General features: G+C 41.5%; 1 protein-coding gene across 2 annotated transcripts in view; it reads right to left on the bottom strand.

Annotated features, from left to right (window-relative positions):
- Positions 1-4,170: 4,170 nt before the first annotated feature.
- coq8aa (coenzyme Q8A, genome duplicate a) overlaps positions 4,171-22,816 on the bottom strand; it is a 30,668-nt gene continuing 12,022 nt past the window's right edge. Inside the window, exons 7-17 of one of the 2 annotated variants that reach the window (XM_050058334.1) lie at positions 17,223-17,297; positions 16,080-16,208; positions 12,130-12,215; positions 11,892-12,032; positions 11,462-11,543; positions 11,268-11,361; positions 9,867-10,008; positions 9,452-9,559; positions 9,245-9,310; positions 7,934-8,020; positions 4,171-7,061 (exon numbers count right to left, since the gene is read on the bottom strand). In XM_050058334.1, the coding sequence (XP_049914291.1) occupies positions 6,765-7,061; positions 7,934-8,020; positions 9,245-9,310; positions 9,452-9,559; positions 9,867-10,008; positions 11,268-11,361; positions 11,462-11,543; positions 11,892-12,032; positions 12,130-12,215; positions 16,080-16,208; positions 17,223-17,297 (1,307 nt within the window). In that variant the 3' untranslated portion in view covers positions 4,171-6,764. The remainder of the gene's footprint in view (positions 7,062-7,933; positions 8,021-9,244; positions 9,311-9,451; positions 9,560-9,866; positions 10,009-11,267; positions 11,362-11,461; positions 11,544-11,891; positions 12,033-12,129; positions 12,216-16,079; positions 16,209-17,222; positions 17,298-22,816) is intronic. The other variant, XM_050058335.1, reaches the window with a different exon arrangement.

The raw sequence follows: 22,816 nt of genomic DNA, 5'->3' as shown, positions 1-22,816 counted from the left end.
CTAAGTTGACATTTTATCTTAGTTAGGCCTACCTTCTCTTTGGTTTACTTAACGAGTACACAAGATTTGAACTGAACACAGCCTATATGCATTACCAGTTCCACACAGAACAAATGGAAAATAATAAAATCTTTAACAGAATCAAGAAACAAAACCCTCAAATTTTTACAGATATGATCAAGAAACTCAAATTTCACAACTCTGTGTGGAATCAGTCTTTTTTGTTACATCCTTTACAAACCGAAATGAGTTCCACTGCACACTGCAGCAAAATATTTAAAGTTTAGTCCTACCATGATTCAGGTGTATGAATCAGTGTCCTTATCCTTGTAGTGTAGGTTTGTCCTGCGGAAGTAGACGTCTATCCAACATGATTTCTCCTACAGGTGGCTCCATCTTCAGGTGTGAAAACACCAAAGGATCCTCAAAGCTAAATCCTGACCTGGTATGTAACAGAGCATTATACATACATATGTTTTAGTCTTACAGATTCTGTGATGAATAAAGTGCCTGAGGAGGAGTAGCATCTAAATACATGTAAACAGTAAATCAACCCTGCATTCATGTAATGTCAGAATAATCAGGAAAATGAGTTCACAACTGGAAAATTCACATTAACGCCCCCCAAGTCGGAACAACAACCCAGAAAGTGGTACATGAGTTGCAGAGTTGACCCAGCCCCAAGGAACAGCACTGGGGTTTGAAGCCATTCTTACAGAGCAGCCAAAAATGGAATTACACATCTGGGTCCATAACATGATGCCATGGAGCCCAAAAAGACTTTTTCCCATAGACTTACATTGTGAGAGAGGCATCTGTAAATCAGTGGATACATTTTTTCTGAGGATCACAAACCCCGCAAAATGACTCGTTTTACTATCAGGGTTTTATCCATTCAGTCCTGTAACTTTTCGGAGGTCTAGAAAAGCCACACAATTTAATCATTTTATCACCATTCAACTTAAAGGAGTGCTAAACCTGAAGTTGGTCGTTCGGCCGACCTAAGTTAACCACTCCATCATACTAGGCTGCGCTCAGCAGGCGTTAAGTCCTTAGTGCACTTGCTCTATGGGCCCCACAATGTATCTGGGTCATTTCCAGGCCCCCAGGAACCCTGCTCAACCTTGCAGCCAATTATTCTCAGCAGCCACTCGCAGTGTTGCCGAGATAAATCTCCTGCAGCCCAAAAATCACCTTCTCCGTAGGCCACCATTATAAAAGAGACACCTGTAAAACTGTTGACGGGACACCTTGAACTGCAAAGAAGGTCAAGTATAACTCTCTATTATGAAATTTTGATCCATGGAGGGTTTGTATTTGTAAAACCTTCCTGGAGCCAAGAAAAAGCATTCTAAAAGTCTGTGACATCATCACAATATAAAGTCTATGAGCCAAGCAGAAATTTGCAGGCGGGGCCAGTGGGATAAACAATACTGCACATAGCCTATTCAGTAAAGACCGGAAGCAAGAATCTTTTTTGGCACCATCTTGGTATTATCATACACCTTAGGTAATTTCATGCTGCGTAAAGTGAGCTTTTCTGGCTTTATGTGCCACTGAGCAACTTTCATAGAGATGAATGAGGCCCCACCTCATACATCCATGGAGTTGACGTCATATGTGCATAAACATGGTGAACTAAAATAAGTGTTCCGTTGATGGTAATAAACTTTTTATTAATTCACATTCAGCATGTCAGTGTTTGCTCACATATAATTTGTAATGTGGTATTGGTTTGTAACCGTTAACGTTAGTTGATGTTCACGTAGAGTGACCTTGATTAGTTTTAGTGGGTTATTTATTGGCATTAGTAAAGTAAAGCAATATTTTAGAACTTTTACAAAGAGAGAGACTGGTATGGTAACAAGTCTCAGAAAAATCACTTTGTGAAATTAAGCGTTAAAGTGTTTCAATTTCAACTTGAAGCTCATGAAAACAACAAAGTCGGAAGCACAACTTCCGGACCCGGAAAATCGGACAATCCCAGAAACACCTGAATGCAGCATAAATCTGAACCGCATTCTAAAATGGCGGCGCCGCTCACCTCAATTTACCAAGCTAAACTTGACCGTGTCTGTTGCACATAGTTTCTAAATTCGCTTTACAGGAAGTCAAAAAGAAAGTAAAAATACGCAATATAATCGAATTTACACTGTCGTAGCTTAGCAACGGGCATTTTCGGCTAACGTTACACATTCAGCTTGTAAAACAAAGAAATAGCATGCTAATTAAGTTAATACAGGGAAAATAGTTTTTAACTTACCGAATCCTCGTTAGAAGCTTGAACAAATAACAGAATCCAGCATATAGACAGCAGGTGAACACAAAATCCCCAAACAATGAAAAAAACAAAAAAACTTTAACTTAATTCTTTGCTCCTATTTTCCTTCTCTCGTCCTTTGTTTGCAACTTGCTCGTGCATTTGTTTGTCACCAGCACGCGGCGCTACAGACAGGCACACTGACAGCATTTCTTAAAGGGACAGTACACAGAGTAAAAATAACAGTTGCATTATGTATACTGTTAGTGTTAATACTAATTAATATAAAAAATGTCATTTATTTGCCTACAATATATTTATTTGTTTAACCTTTCATTTGTGAAAGCTTATATTTCATTGTTTAATGCATTTTAGAACAATATGTATGTAAATATAGGCCTTAATATTATTTCATGCTGTAATAGTGGGGCTCTACAAATTGCAACATTATATAGTTTTTTTTTTGTTTCCATAAAATAATAGCTACTGTGAAGCTATTCTTTCAGCTTCAAATGGCTTCCTCTGCAACAGTTTTCTATTTTTTGTATTGTTCTGAAACCCAGCAGCAGCAGCAGACATTTTTATTCCAGGTTTCTCAACTGTTCCTTATTGGTTTCCACTGTTTCTTCTGCTGCCAAGATGCACTAGCAACTCCTGTGCTGCAACTGTAACATCCACTCAATAATGGTCTATATGGAGTGCCCCAGGAATGAGTCCTAACACCTGTAAATAAGTTAGCATTTTAGCACTATCACTTCCCTTGTCTCAAAGTCAGTGGATGTTTTGAATGGGTCTTTTTTTTTTTTGTTGGATGCCTTGAATTAGGTCTGTGGTTAACACAAGCTTAAGAGACTTTCACATTTTGTTCTGGGACATAAAATTTGTCAGTAAATACCCAAATCATGAATTTTGAAACCAGGTGTCTTAAAAAAGGCAGTTAACAAGTGAGCTAAATGAGACTACAGAACGTCACTCCAAACACAGCTTTACAGTCTTGTACACAGCTGTTCCAGTCTTGCTGTGGTGACAAAATTAGGTCATGTAGTTCGTTTATAGCCTAACGTTAGCTTTTTACTCATGGCAATTGCATTTATGCTTCAAAACTCATGACATCAGTGTTCATTTATGAAGATAATCTTGCTTAACATAATAAGTATCATGAATTTTTGGTTGCACACAGTTTAATTTTTGCAAAAATCCAAAAATCCCATTGGCTTTTTGATAAGGGAACCAGGGTGACACTAACTTCCATGTGAGCCTGCAAAAAAAAGTCATCCCTCCAACACTCTATTGACCTAGGTTACATACAGTATGTGTTCCCTTGTGCCGGTTTCAGCCATGCCTCCAAATCTTGGATAAATAGTCACTTCCCCATGTCGTCCAGGGTACAGTGACAGCTAGCTGGCAGACAGTGGATCTGATGCTCTTAGCGTCTTAGCCGAAAACAAAATATGAGTGTTGTTGGTTCCACTATCCAGATCTGCATGATGCTAAAACGAGAGGAATTAGTTCAATTTTCAAAACAATTCCATAACTTTTCCATATTTTACTTAATTTTCATTTCCATTTCCACTTTATTGAAGTAGTTTAAAATAGGTGGGCCTATATAGCGATACAGCCACAGATAAGAAAACTGCTATCTTTACTTCCTTGTCAGACATTCCCACCACCAACTAGCTGTAAATGTCAATGGACGAGACCGGCACATACGCGTACTTCGCAAAACGTCAAAGCTGCACCACTTTTAGGGACAGAAAACCAAGGGTCTTTGTTTATCATGTGACACTAGTGACATTTTAAATTGTTGTTCCCATTAGTCACTGAAACAAACAAAAAAGTGTGAAAATAGGGTCCAAGCTGAAAAATACAGAGGTTCAGATCACACACACAAAACCACACAGAGCCACATGACAAGTATAGATCAAACATTTACTCTTTCCATACACAACTTTCAGTTTGATTAGAAATCTTCAACCATCTTTTCGCCGAGTCTTGATATGAAATATAAAGTCGAAAAGCTAAAAGCCATCAGCTGGAAACTACAGGCACCTTGTTTTTTTTTTTCTTTTCATCAGTTTTTCTGCTTCACACCAGAGACCATAATAACTGTATTCACACAGCAGAGTTGAGAGAAGTTTCACAGCTGCACACCAGCCAGGTGACAGAGGATTTCACACCCACAGAGGCATGGAGAGATTACAGACTTGTGGAAAACTAGGTGAGCCCATGAGCTGAGCTTGTGCGCTATCAGGATGAGCTCCATCCATCCAGGCAGCTCATTAACATTCATGACTAAACACAGGTAGACGTGGGCTGTGCTCTGTCGTTCTGTCAGACCTCTTACAGTAAGCAACATGGATCTATATGGTTTCATTTCTATATTGTTGCAACAGTTCAAGAGATAACACATGTAATCAACTGGAATTCATGAGCTAAATCTGCTGAAGACAAATTATCAGATAGGACACAAAGAACAAAAAATCTGCAAGAACAGATATAAAGATTTCACCCCCAAAGACTGAGTAAAACCATGATTTAAAGAAACAGTGTGCAAGACTTAGGGGGATTTAGTGGTACCCAGCAGTAAAGGACTGCAGATTACAAACAACTTAAACTTCTCCAGGTTAGTATTCCTTTGGTGTGCGTTGTTCAGGAGGTTTGTCCCAGGAGCCAAATTATCCGCAGTGGTCTCTTCCTCTCCCAAATAAACAGACGCAGTGATTTAAACAGGTAAAAACACTGAATAAATCAGCTTTACATTTAAAAACCTGTGTTTTTCCAACAGTTGTGCAAGTTGAAGATGGGCCGCTAGCCCAGCGTCTGCAAATGTATGGTCAGCTTTTTTCATAGGTAACGGAACATCTAGATATTGGAAAGGTTTTTACCAGGAGCCAAATTATCCGCAGAGGTTTCTTCCTCTCCAGAACAAACAGACACGGTGTTTTAAACAGGTAAAAATACTGAATAAAGCAGTTTCACATTTTAAAAAAAATCGTTTTTTCCGACACTGTTCGGCATGTCAACGACGGGCCGCTAGCCCTGCACCAGCAAATTGGCGCTCACATTTTTTCTTCGACAACTCAAGATCTAGATATTCAAGAGGTTTTTACCGGGAGCCAAATCATCCACAGAGGTCTCTTCCTCTCCTGAACAAACAGACGCAGTGATTTAAACCAGTAAAAACACTGAATAAAGCAGTTTTACATTAGAAAAATGTGTTTTTCCAACACTGTTTGGCATGTCGAAGACGGGCCGCAAGCCAAGCACTTGCAAATGTGTCCTTTTTTCCCGGATAACTAAAGATCCAGACGTTGAGGAGGTTTTCACTGGGAGCCAAATTTTCCGCAGCGGTCTCTTCCTCTCCGAAACAAACAGACACAGTGATTTACACCGGTAAAAACACTGAATAAAGCAGTTTAACGTAAAAAAAAAAATAAAATAAAAAATAGTGCTTATACATTAAACAAAACCTATATTCCATTTCTGCTAGTATATCCCCCTAAATCCTACACACTGTACCTTTAACCCGAGGTTCATTGACACATATAGATCCTGAATGTCATGTTAATGTTCATTTGAAACAGACCGACAGTTTGAATCAATGTTCTGCCCACAGAAAGCCTCCCTTAAAAGCTAAAAGCTATTAACAGCAACTGAAATCTTTATGGCTACACTGACAGAGAACTACACATACATGAGTTTAAACTTAGCCCTCCTTGTGTGTGAATGCTGACAAATTCCAGTTTGTCACATTTTCTATAAATGGGTAAATCATCCCGAACTTGATCGCTTGGCAACATCTCAAAAAACAATTTTGTTCTTATCAAAACTTCAACATGTATTCTGCTGTCTACATTTAGACCAAGCCTTATTATTCATATCCAGACAAGCTAATAAAACTTCCCAGACATGTTGGTCCTGGCCAATTCTGTGACTCATACTGCCTCTGTATTGTACTGACCCCATCTATTATTGACTGTGGGTTTACATAAAGAGTTTAGTCCTCTTCTTTAATACAATCATTGTTTGATGTTTTCACCTGTGATGTTTCTGGCAGATTGCAAACTGATTTTTCAAAACACAGCAAAGCAAAACACATGAAAATGCAAGAATCATCTTGAAAGCAATGAAATTCCAACGTTTTTACATTCATTTTACACATTAACTACTAACGCAAGGCTGTTTGTCTCTCTCCCTCCATCCTCCTCAGTCTTTTCAGTCTGTCCTCTCAGGGCCATATATAGAGTTTGGTCTTAAAGCACTCCAGATGTTGCTGCTGCCTCTCAAACAAAGACATGATGGCTGTAAATAAGCGCCTCTCAATCGTAGCCGGGTACCTAAAATGGGAAACATATGCTGGTGCTCGATAACCAGTTACTAGCTGGTAACACGGCCTCCGCTTTGCAGTTGTGCGTCCCCACACCACAATCTCGCTGCCGACTTGCACTTGCCGTCCGTTGGCCCCAGGATCCGTCCATCAAATCGCCTGACACTTGGGATGAGCTTAGGCTGACTGAGAGGGCGGCGTGCGTCCTTCCCAGTACTTCTGATATGCTGCTTGGAACATGTCCTTACACCGCAGCTTTGCATCCAGCCGAGAGCAGATGAGAAATGAGCCTCCCATCTTACGGTGGAGTGAGTACGTCTCCTCAGGAGGCGGGGTGAGCCGGTGTTTGAGCATCACAGGGATGAGGTTGTGGATTCTCTCTGTGGTGGACTGGGAGCCAAATTCAAATTCGTCTGTGGAGGCAAAGGCCTCGCCGAGGATCATCACCGCGTCCACATGGGCATTTATCATTGCCTGGATACAGGGAGAGAAAAACACATTGCATGTTTTGTCTCAGCTAATGACCAGTCTGCACAGTCAGATAGGTCTGGTTTAAAAAAGGAGTAAAGGAGAATATTTTCACTGCTTTACCTTGCTGAATTAACTTAATCAGTTCCCTATTTATGCTCTCGTCAAAGCCACCAGACTCCATTGAGAAAAACAGCAATTTTAGCTTGCTGAACACAGAAGCTGCTGGTCTACCGCTGCCTCAAACAGTTAGTTTGTTTGTGTTATTATGTGACTTTTGGGGAGTCTGAACTAACCGTTTTAAACACATAAGTCACGCAATAACACAAACAAACTAACTAACTGAGGCAGCTGTAGACCAGCAGCTCCTGTGTTCAGCAAGCTAAAATTACTCTTTTTCTCAATGGAGTCTGGTGACAAAATTGTTTCAGTTCCTCTTTAGAAATCGCTGTCGCAGCAAGGTAAAGCAGTGAAAATATTCTCAATATAACGTGTACTGTTACTTAATTTTATAGGTAGGACTTTTTTAGATGGTTAAAATATATTTTGTTGCTGCCCCCATCCACAGCAGTGTATTGCTTAGCTTCCATGGCAGTACTGGGGGTGTGCTGACCAACATCTACTAATACACTGACTATGGATAAGTACCTCATGCAACCCACTTCAATTGGTGAAACTACTCTTTCATGACAGATGAAACAATCTCCAAATCCACATCTCTCGTTGGATGCTTATGTCAGTTTCACTACAACCACTGATGTTTTTGTTTTCAGTTTCTGTCACCGCTACGTCCTGTTTCTCTTGGTACAGCTGTACCAATGCCAACATTTACAGCCATTGTATGTGTGGAGTACACAGACAAATAAAGAGATATTTACCTTGGACTCATACCCAGTCAGGAACTTCATCTCGATAGATTTTTTCAGCACTCCCTCTCTGTCTCCTTCGGCAGCTGAACGGATTATCTACAATCACAAACAGGTGATGACTGTTACCACCATCACTTCAATGTCTCTGTCTCCATCTCTCAGGCATGTTTCAATATCTTATGCATGGCAAAAAAATCTTATAATTTAGTTTTTTTTTCAGTTCTGACTTAACATGAATCTTATGCAAGTAAGGTTTTTCCGACTTAAACAATTCACTTACAAATAAACCACAGTAGGTACATTTTCTTTTTGGCAGTGTGCTCAAATAAAAGAGTTCTGTTCTGGGAAGCAGTGAGACAGAGCATCCATCATATTATCCATAAAAATACCTCTAGACTCAAAGCTTTTTATACTTGGTTTATATCCAGCCAATCACAACAGTAGAAGGAGAAAACACATTTTTTTAATGAAATGGGCCTGTTATTGTCTGAAAGAGTTATTGCTCTTTCTTGGAAGAAAGTCAGTAGGCCGATTTGGGGAAATGGATTTCTGAACTATCGACAACTCTGCCCCTGGAAAAAATTATATAAGCTATCAGGGGTAATCAATCACTCATTTCTACAACATCTGGGGTCCGTTCATGATGGAAGCACCAGAGGATATGCTGTAAGTGAACCTTTGCAATGTCCAAATCTGTCAAAGTTTTTTCTTTAAATTGTTATCAAAATTTGTACGTTACTGTAATGTGTACTTAAACTGAGGTGTATTGTATTGCACTAACATGATCCTCAACCTGTAATTTATGACTTTTTTTATTTCATTTTATATTTTAATTTTAATTTTTAATTTTTAATTAAATTAAATTAAATTAAATTAAATTAATACAATTAAATTTTATTCATTTTTAAATTTTATATATCTATATCTATATATATATATATATATACTTTAGTGGTGGGGTTGGATTACATATATGTTAAATCTTCAGCGGCTGTAACGAGATTTTGTTTAGGTGTCTTTTTTGCGTGTTTGTGGATGTATATATACACATACTGGTACATGTGAATGTGTATGTCTTTGTTTATAGTTGTTAAAATCAATAAAGACACTGTTGGAATTTAAAAAAAAAACAGTACAATTTTGCTTTTGTTTCCACTTCAGGTTTCAAATTGTCTTTTCTGCAACAAATCAAAACATAAACAAGAACAATACGGATGTGACAGGTGTGTTAACAGAGGGCGTTGTTTCTGGTGATCAAAAATACGGCACTGTTGGAAATCTAAGTTAAAACAAAGTAAGAATGAGGTTCACTGATTTTACCTCTATGTAGACATCTGTGAAACTCTGATCGAATCCTCTCGTGGCTCCAAAGTCCAGCAACGCCACCTGGAGAGACACAATCCAGTGATCACCTTTAATTTTCATTACTCTCAAATCTCTCTGTTAATGCCGTATTGATGTATTTATCATTAATCATAGTAGAAGTAACTATAGTAACAGTGGTATTCAGGCTGTAGGCAGACTCACCTTGTGTGTCTGTGGATCATAGAAGAAGTTGGACCAGTTCGGGTCAGTCTGCATGTACCTGAACTCAAACAGCTCTCTGAGGCACAACATCAGGATGTTCTCACAGATCTGAAACAGACACAAACACCAGGATGTAAGAAAAGCTGGGCTTTATGGGAGGAAATGAAAGGAGAGGGGAGGGGGTAAAAACAGAGACAGGTGGCGGCAGAAAGAGTTCCCAGTTCTGCCACCAGAGATGCATCCACCTTTGTATTTACTGATCAGAAAGAAACTAGTTCTGTCTACCACAAACACACATACATACACACATACACCCCCTGAACACATTGACTTAGCTTTCCACTCAAGATGAACACACACATTAGTCAGCTAAACATCTAATGATCCCTTCATCTGTCTGGTTTGTCAGCTGTACCTCGTTCTTCAGCTCCTGTGTGAGGTTCTCAGCCTGGTCGAGGGGAAACCCTGAGACAAGCTCTGTGGTCAGGACATGGCCACCGGACAGCTCGTCTATCACCTCTGGCACATAGAAGAACGGATGGTCCTTCAGTAGCTCTCTGGGTCAGACAGATGAACAGATACAAAGACATAAATCCAGGTTAGGTAGGCAGGTAGTCCATCCAGAGTCTGTAAATCTATATCTATATTCTGACCTTAAACCAAAGAGTGTAATATGAATCTCTGTACTGCTATGTGTTCCATAACATAGAGACAGCACATTACGCACTGCAGCGATGGTGTTAAGCGTCATATCAAGCCATAAATTAAGCTCCAATGTGGGTCAGGGTGCAGTTAGCCCTAGAATTAAAGGGTAACTCCAGTACCTTTCAACCTGGATCCTATTTATCCATGTTTTTGTGTTTAATTCTTGAGCACTGATGAAATATAAACATATGTACAACGTATAACACTGTTAGAAAATAACAAGTGATGCTTTAGGAGTAGGCTATTTTCCCATGTTTTTGAGTGACTAATGGGGACAACAATTTATGAAATTGGCCCGGTATTGAGAGAGAGGGCTGCTGGAATCTAAGGCCCAGACACACCAAACTGTCTTCAGAAAACTAGCGGCGACAAAGGCCCGCTGCTGCGTCTTTTGACGGCCAACCAGCATGTACGTTCTGGCCCTGCATGAAAGGAAGTAACTCTCCATACCAGCAGATGGTAATCGTCATTCAAATAGGGAAACTGGATGACCGTCTTTGATGCTAGTTAGCCAGTTAGCACATTAACAACACAACCCAGTGTTGAAACAACAACGCATTTACATGCGCAAGTGAACAACACAAACCATCACGAAACATTCTGCTCAGGAGCTCAATGGCTAAAGATAGATAATCTTACCTAATGCAACAAGTTTGTTTGGTCTCACTCCCTCTTAACTTAAGCTGTTTGTTTACTTTCCTCACCCCCATTTCTCTTCTCATGAGCTAAGCTGAACTGCCAATCAGAGTCATTTTATTTACCAACGGGCTCTGCCGTCACCAAAGCTGATTCAACATGCTGAATCGGCCAAAAGAAAAGCTGACAGGGGCCAATGAGGGACAACAGCCTGGCACTGACTAAGGACCAACCGTCAGCTTGGTGTGTCAGGGCCCTAACAGCCAAAGTACAGGGGACACAGATGCAGTGGCTTCCAAACCCTCCATAACCAACTGCATCATCACTTGGCAAAACTCAATACACAGACAGTGAAGCTGGCAGCAACCACACACTAAAGAAACAGTCTGTGAAGCAGGTGAAAACCAACTCTGCTCCACTTATGTGCCACGTAGCTTCCATGCCACATGTTAGACATATGCTACATAACACTCACCTGAACTTCTTTGCACACTGGGCTTCTCTAACATAATCGCACTCCAGTGCCAGCTCTCTACTCATCACGTCTATCAGGTGCTCTGGAAACAGACCTAAAGAGAGACAAAGACAATGAGGGCAGCTGTGCACGTGTGTGCTGCTCGTGTATTAATGAGAAGGTGAACGTGATTGTGTTTGCGTTTGAATGTGTACCTTCGGGCAGGGCATTGCTCATATTCAGCACCGTCATCAAGTTGTTGACGTCACTGTTGATACTCTGAGCCACACCGGGGTACTGGGTACAAACAGAGGAAGACACATTTGTTACTTTAATGTGCTCATAAAATGTGGAGGGGAAGTGCACCATGTTGACATGTCATTAACTCTTCTGTAGTCTCCTTAATCGTAATCACATTTTACGCATAATCTATTTACTGTTTTTTAATGCCTCTGATTTTTACACTCATCTGTGTTCTGTAAACAAAGTCAGTAAACAGACCAGAGAGGTCAGATTATGTGTGGTTTCTCTCTGACCGCATGTTTGAGAAAAACAAAGAGGATAAACAAATGTGACACACTCTCCAGTTACAGTGTTTCTCTTAATAACATGAGACTGTAGTGTACACACACGTTCATAGTGTACCTGTATTTTCATGGCCACCTCCCTGCCGTCCTTCATCCTCGCCAGGTGAACTTGGCCGATGGACGCGGCTGCAAACGGACGGTCCTCGAACGACTCCAGCTTGTCTCTCCAGTTAGGACCCAAGTCACTGTTGAGTGCTTTCTACAGAGGGACACAAGTAGTTGATAATTACATCATCAGTTCAAATATACCTTATCCAATTATATTCCCCAGCTAAAGAAAAAGAAAAGCCCCTTACTGTCATTTGTTTGATCGGCATGAAGTCAGCACTCTGTCTTACACGCTCAAAGATCTTGGCGAGTTGAGGGTTGATGAATGCGTCATCTGAAATACAGAAACACACGTGCGTTTGTCTAAACTGGACAGAAATGTAGGTTATACATGACATACTGCACTCATTAAGTAGAGGTTTATAGCTTTTAAAAAAACAATATATTAACAACACTGATGGGCTGTGTATTTTCATCAAATCACTATAGCCTCGTTTCCACCAAACACTTTCAGTATGGTACCTTTGGAACCAACAGTAACCCTTAAGACATGGTAGCTAGACCCTAGTGTTTCCACTGCAAACAGTACTCTTAAATGAGGGCGGGGTTGTTGTCACTCACTGCTCCGTCCAGCACTCACTGTATTTCCTCATTACTGGTGACACAGATGGAAGTCTGCACCTCGTTTATCGTCCACAGAACGAGGCTGCATGCTGACATGTTCAGAACAAAATAGAACAGGCTGCAGTGAGTCTCTCTCCATGCCATGGGATATTTAAGAATAGCGGGTTTGTGCATTTAGTCCTTCTCAGGCAAGCTCAGGGGTTTAGTGTTGCTGCAGCCCACAGGAATGACACTCCGCAATGCTTCTTCTTCCTCAGAGTGAGGATTAGAATATATGCAGTTCATATAATCCAGTCGAAATGAATATATAGTAACACTTGAAGATCCTCAGAAGCTCATTACTAAAAGTGTGTGTCATATAAAAACTAAAGTGATGGTCAAAGTTGTCACAGTGAAATTTAAGGTGTGCTGATGGATTCACGTCATCAACTCGTGCATTGAGTAACATTACAAGTAAACGTTCCACCTTAAAAGTCGCCAACAGTCGGCCCAGTGACTGTTTACTAATAAAAGCAGAGCAGAGTGACCGTCCTCTATTGACCAATCAATAGACTGCAGTGTTCACAGCTCCACCTTTTAGTACCAGATCTGTGTGCTAGGTACCCCAACAGAGGGGGGACCAAACATGGGGATGGTTGGAACGGTCCCACTGGTACCATCCACAACTTTTCACAGTGGAAACAGAAAACAACCGTACCGAACTGAACTGAACTGAACTGAACTGAACTGAACTGAACTGCTCGGTGAAACGGGGCTAAAGATTCCAGGTTTAATTACAGTCAATAATACTTTATTCCATTAAAAGCTTATTTTGGCAGCTACAAATATTATCTTGGCTGGTAGTGCTGATGATATAAATAATCAGCACTTTAAACTCAATTATCAGTTTTAAAATAGCTTCAGTCCCCTCAAGGTTGACACTATTTTGGAGCGGGGCTAAAGGGCACAATGGTTGGACGCACAATCATCCGGCCACAACTGAATTCCTGCCCTGACAGATAAATGTCAGCAGTGCACAAAGGCCACTGTGGTGACTTTCATCATCCAGATATACTTGACTCCAGCCATGTTTTAGTGTTCTCTATTATTCTGTAAGATTCTCTAAGTCTTTCAACCTTGTTCACTCTCTGTAAGTAGAGCTGGGACTGAGTGTGTGTGTCTAGCCACGGTAGATTACTGTGACCTTTTTATCCATTTTAGATTTGAGAATCAACTTGTTGCCACCTTGGCGACAGAGTAAAGCTGTGCCAGTTCTGCAAATAACCACACTCATGTACACAAGGTCAGTCCAGCGTGCTGAGTCCTGGTTAGCACACACTGGGCTGCCAGTGTTCTTTTATCACCTATTACAATTTTGGGGATTTATCGCACTCACTCCGCTTAACTGTCTGTGTAAAGTGTACACTAATATGTTATAAGCTCAGTATGTGAATGACAAAGAGCAAGGGTCAGCAGCCAAGGTCAGGCAGCGGGGACAACAGAGATAAACAAAATTAATGATGTGTTTAGTGCTGTTACATGATCCAGGCGAACTCTGTGCCAGAATGTTTACGGCCACCGGCATGCCGCTCTTGAACTTTGTCTGGTGAATGTGTGCCAAACACAAGCTAATATTAACCTACATTACGGCTGATTCTCAGCTGCTGCTACCTGCGTGTTTGTGTGCGGGAAAGGGTCGATATCAAAGCACTGACAAAGCATACAGGAAGGCATCTACAGCTCACCAAAACACCACTTCATCTGTACTGAGTCAGATGTCTGATAGAGATGCACAGTGAGGACATTTTCCCCACAGTTGATCGTCTTATTAGGGGAACACTGTATCATCAGTCACACTTTACTATCAGCCAGTATTCGCCTTGTTGACTGCCATCAACCTATCAGCAAATAAGATTACATTCACTAACGGCAGCGGCCGATGTTTCTCCGTTGTGTCACATCAATTTTGCCCAGGCTAAAAGCAGGGCTCCGAACTCTCGGTGTCTGGTCGTCCTGGAGACAATAGAAAACATGTCTGGGACAGGGAGAGATCTTCCCAGGAAGACAGGATGCAGTACACTCACTTTCTGTGCACCAGGGGACGCACTCTATTGTTTCCCTGATAAAGCTGCATTGTGAACAACATATCCATGTTGACATCAGCAGGAGGAGAGCTGGTTAACGTTAGCTATTAGCAGCTGATGGCCAGAATTAACAGCTAACGCAGGTTGTGCCGAGTTAAATTATGGTGCATTTAAGCTCTCCTCTGTAAAAATGAGCACTGGTCGAAGGTAAGTTAAAACAACATTCTCATGATGTGTTCTAATGTAATCCTGTAAAATGTAGTTTTTGGTGAGAAACTTTAATAAATACGGTTGTTTGAAGGAGAAATTGTGCTCATCCAAAGTTAGTGTAATGATTTCTACTGTATGAGGAAGATTTTTTGTTTCCCTGGCAGAAAAGGGGGAATAAATAACAACAAAAACAAAATAAACAACAACAAAACAACATCGGAATCAGTATTGGCCAGAATTGTTATTTTAAACATCAATGCATCCCTAATTACAGCTTTTACTTAATTTTACACAAAAATAGTGCTGCAGTACATCACTGCTGATGCAAACCGAACATTTCCTCCTGCTGCAGCTTCACTTTAAAAGCATTTAACTGGCGAAACACGAGTTGACTTTTATTATGTAGTATTCACAGGAAATGCAATGCATGTGTCAGTGAGATTAGCACTACCTCTATTGTTCAACAAAAGTGCACCTATAAAACAAGACAATGGTCATTTTTGGCATTTGTTGACAACAGATCAGTTTGAAATATTGCAGGGAGTAATGGAAGAAGAGGAGCTGCAGGCGACAAGCTGCACACCTCCAACTTCTTAGCGATGTGACCAACTCCTTTCCCTTTATTAGCATATTCAGGTTCCCTATGAGCACTGGGTTTAAATCCAAAATATTTCCAAATAGGTGAATTTGGTTTTTTTACACCAAATTCTCCTGTCACTCAACTCAACCATGAGTGAAATCTGACTTCTGCTACTCAGTCAAAATGATGGTGGGGGTGGTGGGCGCAACCGTAGACTCTAAAAATAATGGCTGCAGCTGCTGCGGCATTTTGGCCGTCGCCATCTTGCTTTTTTGGGCAAGACTTGAGCATATCTGGGCAAGAGGCTGGAGCTGTGAAGGAGCTAGGGTGGATCTGAGTGAAAAGCCAAGGATGCTATCGGCAGACAGCCTGTCACTCAAAGCCACCACGTCCTTCATTTTGAGCAACTTTAAGCCTTAATTAAAATGTAAGCGGGTGAGTTATTTCAAATTCAACTTAATACAGTTGTCATGACTTGGGGAAATTAGCTAAAGGGGCCCAAACTGTTTTTGTACCAGGCTGTAAACATGTTTATTTCCACTATAAAGCTGGCCATTTTAACATGGGGGTAGATGAGGTTTAATTGGCTTCTGGAGCCAGCCTTGTCACTTCCGTATGGGCTTCATTATTCAGCCCTGGAGGGTGCCGCTTGCAAGTAACACTGGTAACACCGGCTTCTGCAGCATGCTTGATGTATGTACAGTATGTGTTTGTCACACACCTTGAATGCTGAGCATCTGTCCCAGTTTTAATGCAGCTCCTCTCACTTTACACAGGGTTCTGACAATGCGTTCGGCGTTGGCCTCGTTCAGGAAGGGGCTGGAGTCCAGAACAGCTTTTTTAGAGTCAGCTGCAAAAGAACAAAACAGAGAGGATGTTGGTTCCTGTTACGTACAATGCCTCCTCTGACAGCCTGTCTCAACACTGAAGTCATACTTGAGAGCTAAAGTTTTATCTACATCTGTAGCTATGTAACTGTTTTTTGTTTTATGAACAGGTGATTTGGAATGATCAATCTCAATATCACTAGCTTAAGGTTCAAGGTTATATAAAATATGTGCATGTGTGTATGGCCTTGCCTTAGTAGATGTGTGTGTCTGTGTGTATATGTGTCAGTAGGTCGTCAGGTAGTGTGTTTTAGTGTGTCTGAAGCTGCCTTCAGAGGCTTTAGCAGAGATTTACCACACACACACACTTACGAGTGTGTTGAGTTCGTCCCTGCTGGGATTAACGCACACTCAGACAAATGCTCAGAAACAGACGCACAAATGCCACAGATTTACGCCCGTACGCTGCTTCAGCTTAGCTCTGTTTTGGGATTAGCAGGCTCGCTGTGCAGAGCAAGAATGTCTGTTTAGCTGGCAGGTTGGTGTGGGAGGCAGCCTGATTGCTAACTGCGTTCTGTTGACATATACAACGTGTGCAGCGTGTACCAACATGCAAGAAGGATGGGCAGTGAATGATGCTAGCTTTTACAGTGGTGCTATTCATCAGGAAGGTAGCTGCAAAGTCTCATAATAAACAGAAACAGAAAAACCGGTCCTTGCAGGCAAAAAACTCGGCCAAGACGCGGCCTACTTTATTTACTTTGCTCATTTTTCTGCCTACACAAAGCCATGGCACAACGCATTCCGAACCATGCAGCATGACAACGGTGAAACTGGCCTTGTACAGTCCTAGACAGGATTAACCTGCTGTAAGACTTCAAAATTTCACAATTTAAACACAGAATTCAAACATTTGAATCTCATAAATACCTGAACATCGATGCAAATGCAATCACAGCCTTTTTATGTGCAGCTGTGTGGTAAAGAAAATGTTAGCCGTGGAAGCTGTGCAAGCGTGGGTGTGTTAGTCTCGTTACCTGCCGCACCATTATGTCTCATGGTCTTCTTGGCAACTTCCGCAAGTGCTCCGATCCCCAAACCTACAGCTAGACCTGGCGGAAATACAAAGACAGCAACAACAACACAATTAATGTGGAGTGGCACAAAGGGTAACTTCGGTACTTTTCAACCTGGAGGACTAATGGGAACAGTAACTTTTGAAACTGATCCAGTATTGAGGGAGAGTGCTGCAGCCTGCAAAATAACAACTTGGCATGCTCACACTGTCGATTTACACCCACTAAAATTGTTTGTTTTTGCCACTGGCAGGCTCAGATTGTTATTATAAGTGTCTGACAACATTATGGAAAGGATCCCTACAGAGATCGACCTTTTTGTTAAACATTTTGTCCTGTTTTTGTCTGAACTGGACAGAAATGTAGGTCCTGTATGTGGGCACAGGCTGAAAGATTTCACCAAAAAAAATCTGATTATGGTGAATTTCCAAAGGCATCAAAAACTGGCGTCAAATACAAGCAAATGGCAGTTTTTTTACTCCAGGTGTGGTCATTGCTTTTAAAAAAACTGTAAAACAGTCATAATGCACTCATTAAGTAGAGGTCCATGGCTTTTGAAAAAAACAATATATTAACAACGCTGATGGGCTGTGCATTTTCCCATTACAGTATAAGCCCCGTTCCCACCAAACACTTTCAGTATGGTACCTTTGGAACCAACAGTAACCCTTCAGACATGGTACCTAGACCCTAGTGTTTCCACTGCAAACAGTACTCTTAAATGTGGGCGGGGTTGTTGTCACTCGCTGCTCCATCCAGCACTCACTGTATTTCCTCCTTTATCAGTCTGCACCTCGTTTATCATCCACAGAACGAGGCTGTGCGCCAATATTACCAGAACAAAATAGAACAGGCTGCAGTGAGAGTCTCTCTCCATGGGTACTGACAGTGTCTGCAACTGACTGTGACTTATAACGGAAAATATGGAAATGTAGAAATGTAGATGCTATGTAAAAGTTTACCGTCAGCCAAGACTTAATTACGTGCAGGTATCAGTGAGTTATAATGCTACGTGACATCAATAAAGAGTATTTCTTGCTGTTTAGATGGATGATGATGAAACTACTCTGAATATGTCACATAAAACACTTTAAAGTAACACCAGAATGTTTCTGCTGCTGAAGTCATGGCTGGAAAGGTAGCCTAGAGAAAAACTGATGAGGTCTATCTGACCATAGTGTAGGCTTTACAATAACGGGGGCTGATTAACAGTGTGTGGATTATTGGTTTTACTGATAAAATTTTATCTGTTTATCCTAGTTCTCATCACATAGGTGTCTCGTGTTATTTTGAGCTGCAGTGATGAAATCAGGTGTAAAAGTAGCAGCACTTTCAATGATCAATGCGAACTTTGTGTAAGTTCAAATAGTGCTAAAATCATGTATTTAGTGTGTAAACAATCTCTCCGTTTGTTAGAAGCTCTGTTTTAAAACAGTGGAAATAGAGCCCTGGAGCAATGAAATGATTCTACTGACCTAAAACAATATGTAGACTACACCTTTTTTTACCTCAGACTCCAGACAAACAATAACAATCTCATATGTCAGAGAGCATAAAAAGGTTGTAAAACAAGACATAAAAGCACAGTCATATAGTGACTCTGTAAAAACATCCTTTGGTGAGTTTACCCGTGTATAAACAGTCAGGTGTCTCAGTGGGAATGAATGCTTTTCCAATTAAAATAACATGACACAGAGCCAAATAAAACATAAGCAGATAAACACATTCATTACCTCGGCAGTGTGCAATGACAGAACTCTAACAGCTGCACTGCTAATTCAACGGAGCACGTGGAAATAACATCCATCATTTAATCATATCAACAATTAAGCTCTTAAAAATACTTAATCCTCTGTAAAGGTTAGATGGCAAGTTTGGCAGATAATGACAAGAATAAAGAGCGAGTGCGTTCGGGGCTGTTTGTGCACGAGTTCTCCCCAACCTGGTCTCTCTCTTACATAACTCAGCATTACATAATCAGTTAGTCAGCGGTCTCTGAAGCGACAAATCTGAGATCCAATGGTAGATGGACAAATCAGGACACAGCGTGCTCCAGTGTCTTGTGTCCAAGCTGGCTGAGCGTTTCTTCATGGGTCAACTATGTGTCAGCACCTCTATTGTTGGAGACGGTTCTGACCAGTGGGAATGAGGATGTGCGTCACACTTTGTGAGAAAACGTGTTGTGTTTTTTACTACATAAGAGTGTGTGTTACCTTGTGTAACCTGATACAGTATTATCTGATTCTTTCTGTGTGTGTACAGACTGACCGCTGTACACCACTTGCAAGCTCTGAAACATGATTTCCTGCTCTTTCATTTGATTTCAGGAGAACAAAGACAAGAAAAGCTCAAATAAACAGTCCTTGTTCCTCACAGAAAGTATTTCTATGCGTGCCAACAGCGAGACATCAAAGCAAGGTTGCTAAAATTGCTGTTGCCAGGAAACATGTCGACATATTTATAGTACTTTTCTGCTTTTTCTCTCACCTAGACCTGCATTCATTATCTCCACACAAGGCTGTGACTAACACAAGATCAGCCGAGATAAAACATGTGTAACTTTGTCAACAACTGCTGCAGGAAGGTGAAGGACAGACAGAGGCCACGTTCCTCTGCCCCTCCCCTCTGTATCTGACACCTTCTAAATGTTACCACTGTCAACATGCTGAATCAACTCTGCTCTGCCCTCTGCGTCTCAGGCTTTGTTTACACCTGGTCCTGACATGCGTCCTGGGTGATCGGATCACAAGTGGAAAGCTGTAAGTACGTCAGTTCACACCTGCTATTAGAACACATCTCTACACACGTCCTAAGTGACCACTTGTGATTAGATCTTATGTCCCTGCTCTACATGCAAATAAACACATGCATGATTTTCCTTTGCAAAGACCAGATGTGCTGCTGTTTTTAACAGTTGGGAGACAGGAATGCACTTCCTGTGCCTAGTGTGCTGGAAGTAAAGAGAGAGGAAGAAGAAGTGGTGGAGTTCCCAGGAAGAAGAAGATGAAGAAGAAAAGAGTAAAGAAATTCATTTCCCATGAAGAAGAGGAAGAAAAATATGAAGAAGTAGAAAGAGAAGAGGAAGAAAAAGAGAAGGAAAAAGAAAGAGAAAAACAATACTTCCCGTGCATAGTCCTCTGGAAATTAAAAGAAGAGGAAGTAGTGCATTTCCCATGAAGAAGAAGAGGAAAAAAGAAAAAAATAAGAAAGAAGAAAAGGAAAAAGTAGAAGAAGACTTCCTGTGCATAGTCTGCTGGAAATTAACACAAGAGGAAGGAGAAGAACTGCATTTCCCATGAAGAAGACAGGAACGAGGAAGAAAGAGGAAGAAGAAGAAGAAGAAAGGGAAGAAGGAAGCAGCAGGAGAGGAGGAAGAAGAAGAAAATGAAAAAGACGAGGAAGACTTCTGGTGCAAAGAAGAAAAAGCAGAAGGCTTCCTGTGAATAGTCTGCTGAAAATTAAGAGGAAGAAGAAAAAGGAGAAGATGACGACGAACAAGATGACAACAACCTCCTGTGCACTTCCCATGCCTAGTCTGCTGGAAATTAAAGGAAGAGGAAGAAGAATTGCATTTCCCATGAAGAACAGAAAGACGAAGAACAAGAACAAGAAGAAAGGGAAGAAAGAAGGGCTGAATCCAAATGTCCAGACTTCACCCCACTTGCAGGCTGGCGGATTTTGCGGGCATGTTCCCAGGAAGTCTGGGAGTGCTGAGGGCTGTCCAAATCCACAACTCATCAAGTCCTTACGGGGCCTCAAGTGGACTTTCTGCAGACTTCCAGAGAGTCCACTTGGGGTGCAGACTTATCAGACTTCACTGATTTAATAACCCACAATAATTCATTGCCATACCCACATGACATTGTTTTCAACTGCCAAATAAAATATCTTATGAATGGGTAAAACAGTTACACAGAGATGTATTAATACATTGTTGTTCAGTCACAAAAAAAGGCTATATATGGGATTCTGCCCTCGCAGACCTTACGTGATGACGTGATACATCACACTACAAACAACTGAAGTCAGCCAGGGCTCAGTCCGCAAGGGTGGACGTTTGGATCCAGCCAAGAAGAAGAGGAGGAAGAAGTTTGCAAAGAAATTAGCACACAGGCAAAATCAAATCGATATAGGTGGGATCATGCTCTTTAATTTTTGTGGCTTCTTTTTGTTTTTTCACACTTTAAAATGATGCCGTTCATACCTAAATGAGTACGTACTGACACAGAGTATGTCAGCTCAGTAGGCGGCCCTTTAATGTAGCCTAGGACACATGAGCGTACGCACTGCTAACAGAATATGACCACCTCAAAATGTGTTTTGGGTGCATTCCAGGGTTTTCCCTGCATATCTAAGACAAAGGCGGGTCGCCTGGGTGATTTTGGCCGCCGCCTTGGTTAAAGCATGTGGTTGTGCATGGGGGGCGTTCAGATGTAGCGTCTTTTGCGCGCACAAACCCATTACTTTCAATGTAGATGCTCGTCATGCGTGCTCACAACCCAAAGCGATGCCGTAGCGGCGTGCATTCAGTGCGACGCGCTTGTTTTTTTGTCCGGCGCACAGCTCCACGGGCCTGCTTCTCCCTCCGGTGTTGTGTCAGATCCCGGTTACCCCTCGAGCTGTGTCTCTCCTACTGTTTCCCACGGAGCTCTGCCCCGTTTGAAAGGCGAAGGAAGCCCGTATGTGGAAAGACGTCGCCTCCGAGACGTAGAATGTGTATTATAGAAGAGAAACACACATTTCAGGACCGCTGACTTATATCATCAGAACAGACATGTCCTGTGATTTTCAGCCTCCTTTCATATCTAATAGAGGGGGGACAATACCTGACAGTAATATTCTCAGCTGTCAGGATGTGCCTGCTGTAAAGGGTAAATATAATCATAGAAGGCTGAAAATCACAGGGCATGTCTGTTCTGATTATACAAGTCAGCAGTGTAAAGCTCAAGCATGTGGGGGCCTCCTTTTATAATTAATGGGGGGGGGGGGGGGGCGTATCTAAAAGTACAGCTGTCAAGATGCCCCCCCGCCACAGGCCTTTGCCACCTTGGTCTTGAAAAAACCCAGAGAAAACCCTGCATTCACACCTGTACTTAGAAAAAACCCAGAGAAAACCCTGCATTCACACCTGTACTTAGAGCTACTTGTGATCCAATCACCCAGGACGCACACTCGTACCAGGCATAAACAGGGTCTCATTGTATGTGGCTTATGTAACTCCCATTTGTTTGGTATGAGCTGCGGCTGAACTCTGCTGGTGTATTATTTGTGTTGGCAGTCCTGTCTGACCCATCTGAGTCTCTGCTCGAGGTTCACTCTTGTACACAGTTCATGTTTACCCTCACTCTGAGCTTTTAGCTTCTCTGCACATCTTTACACCACCTGTTAACTTATCCATCATCCGTCTGAAACGAAGCTACGAGCTGCTGACTTGCAAGCTCTGACATGTCATGTTAAACCATGTCTCGAGCTAGTTGGGAGATTTTCAGTGTGCTTGTGTGCATATGTGTGTTTTAGCCTTTGAATAAGCTTATCGCTGAGAGCACATCCTGTTT

Source organism: Epinephelus moara, chromosome 12 (assembly GCF_006386435.1).
Source record: "Epinephelus moara isolate mb chromosome 12, YSFRI_EMoa_1.0, whole genome shotgun sequence".
In the NCBI taxonomy this organism is placed as follows: domain Eukaryota; kingdom Metazoa; phylum Chordata; class Actinopteri; order Perciformes; family Serranidae; genus Epinephelus; species Epinephelus moara.
This window is presented reverse-complemented; position numbering and strand designations above follow the sequence as displayed.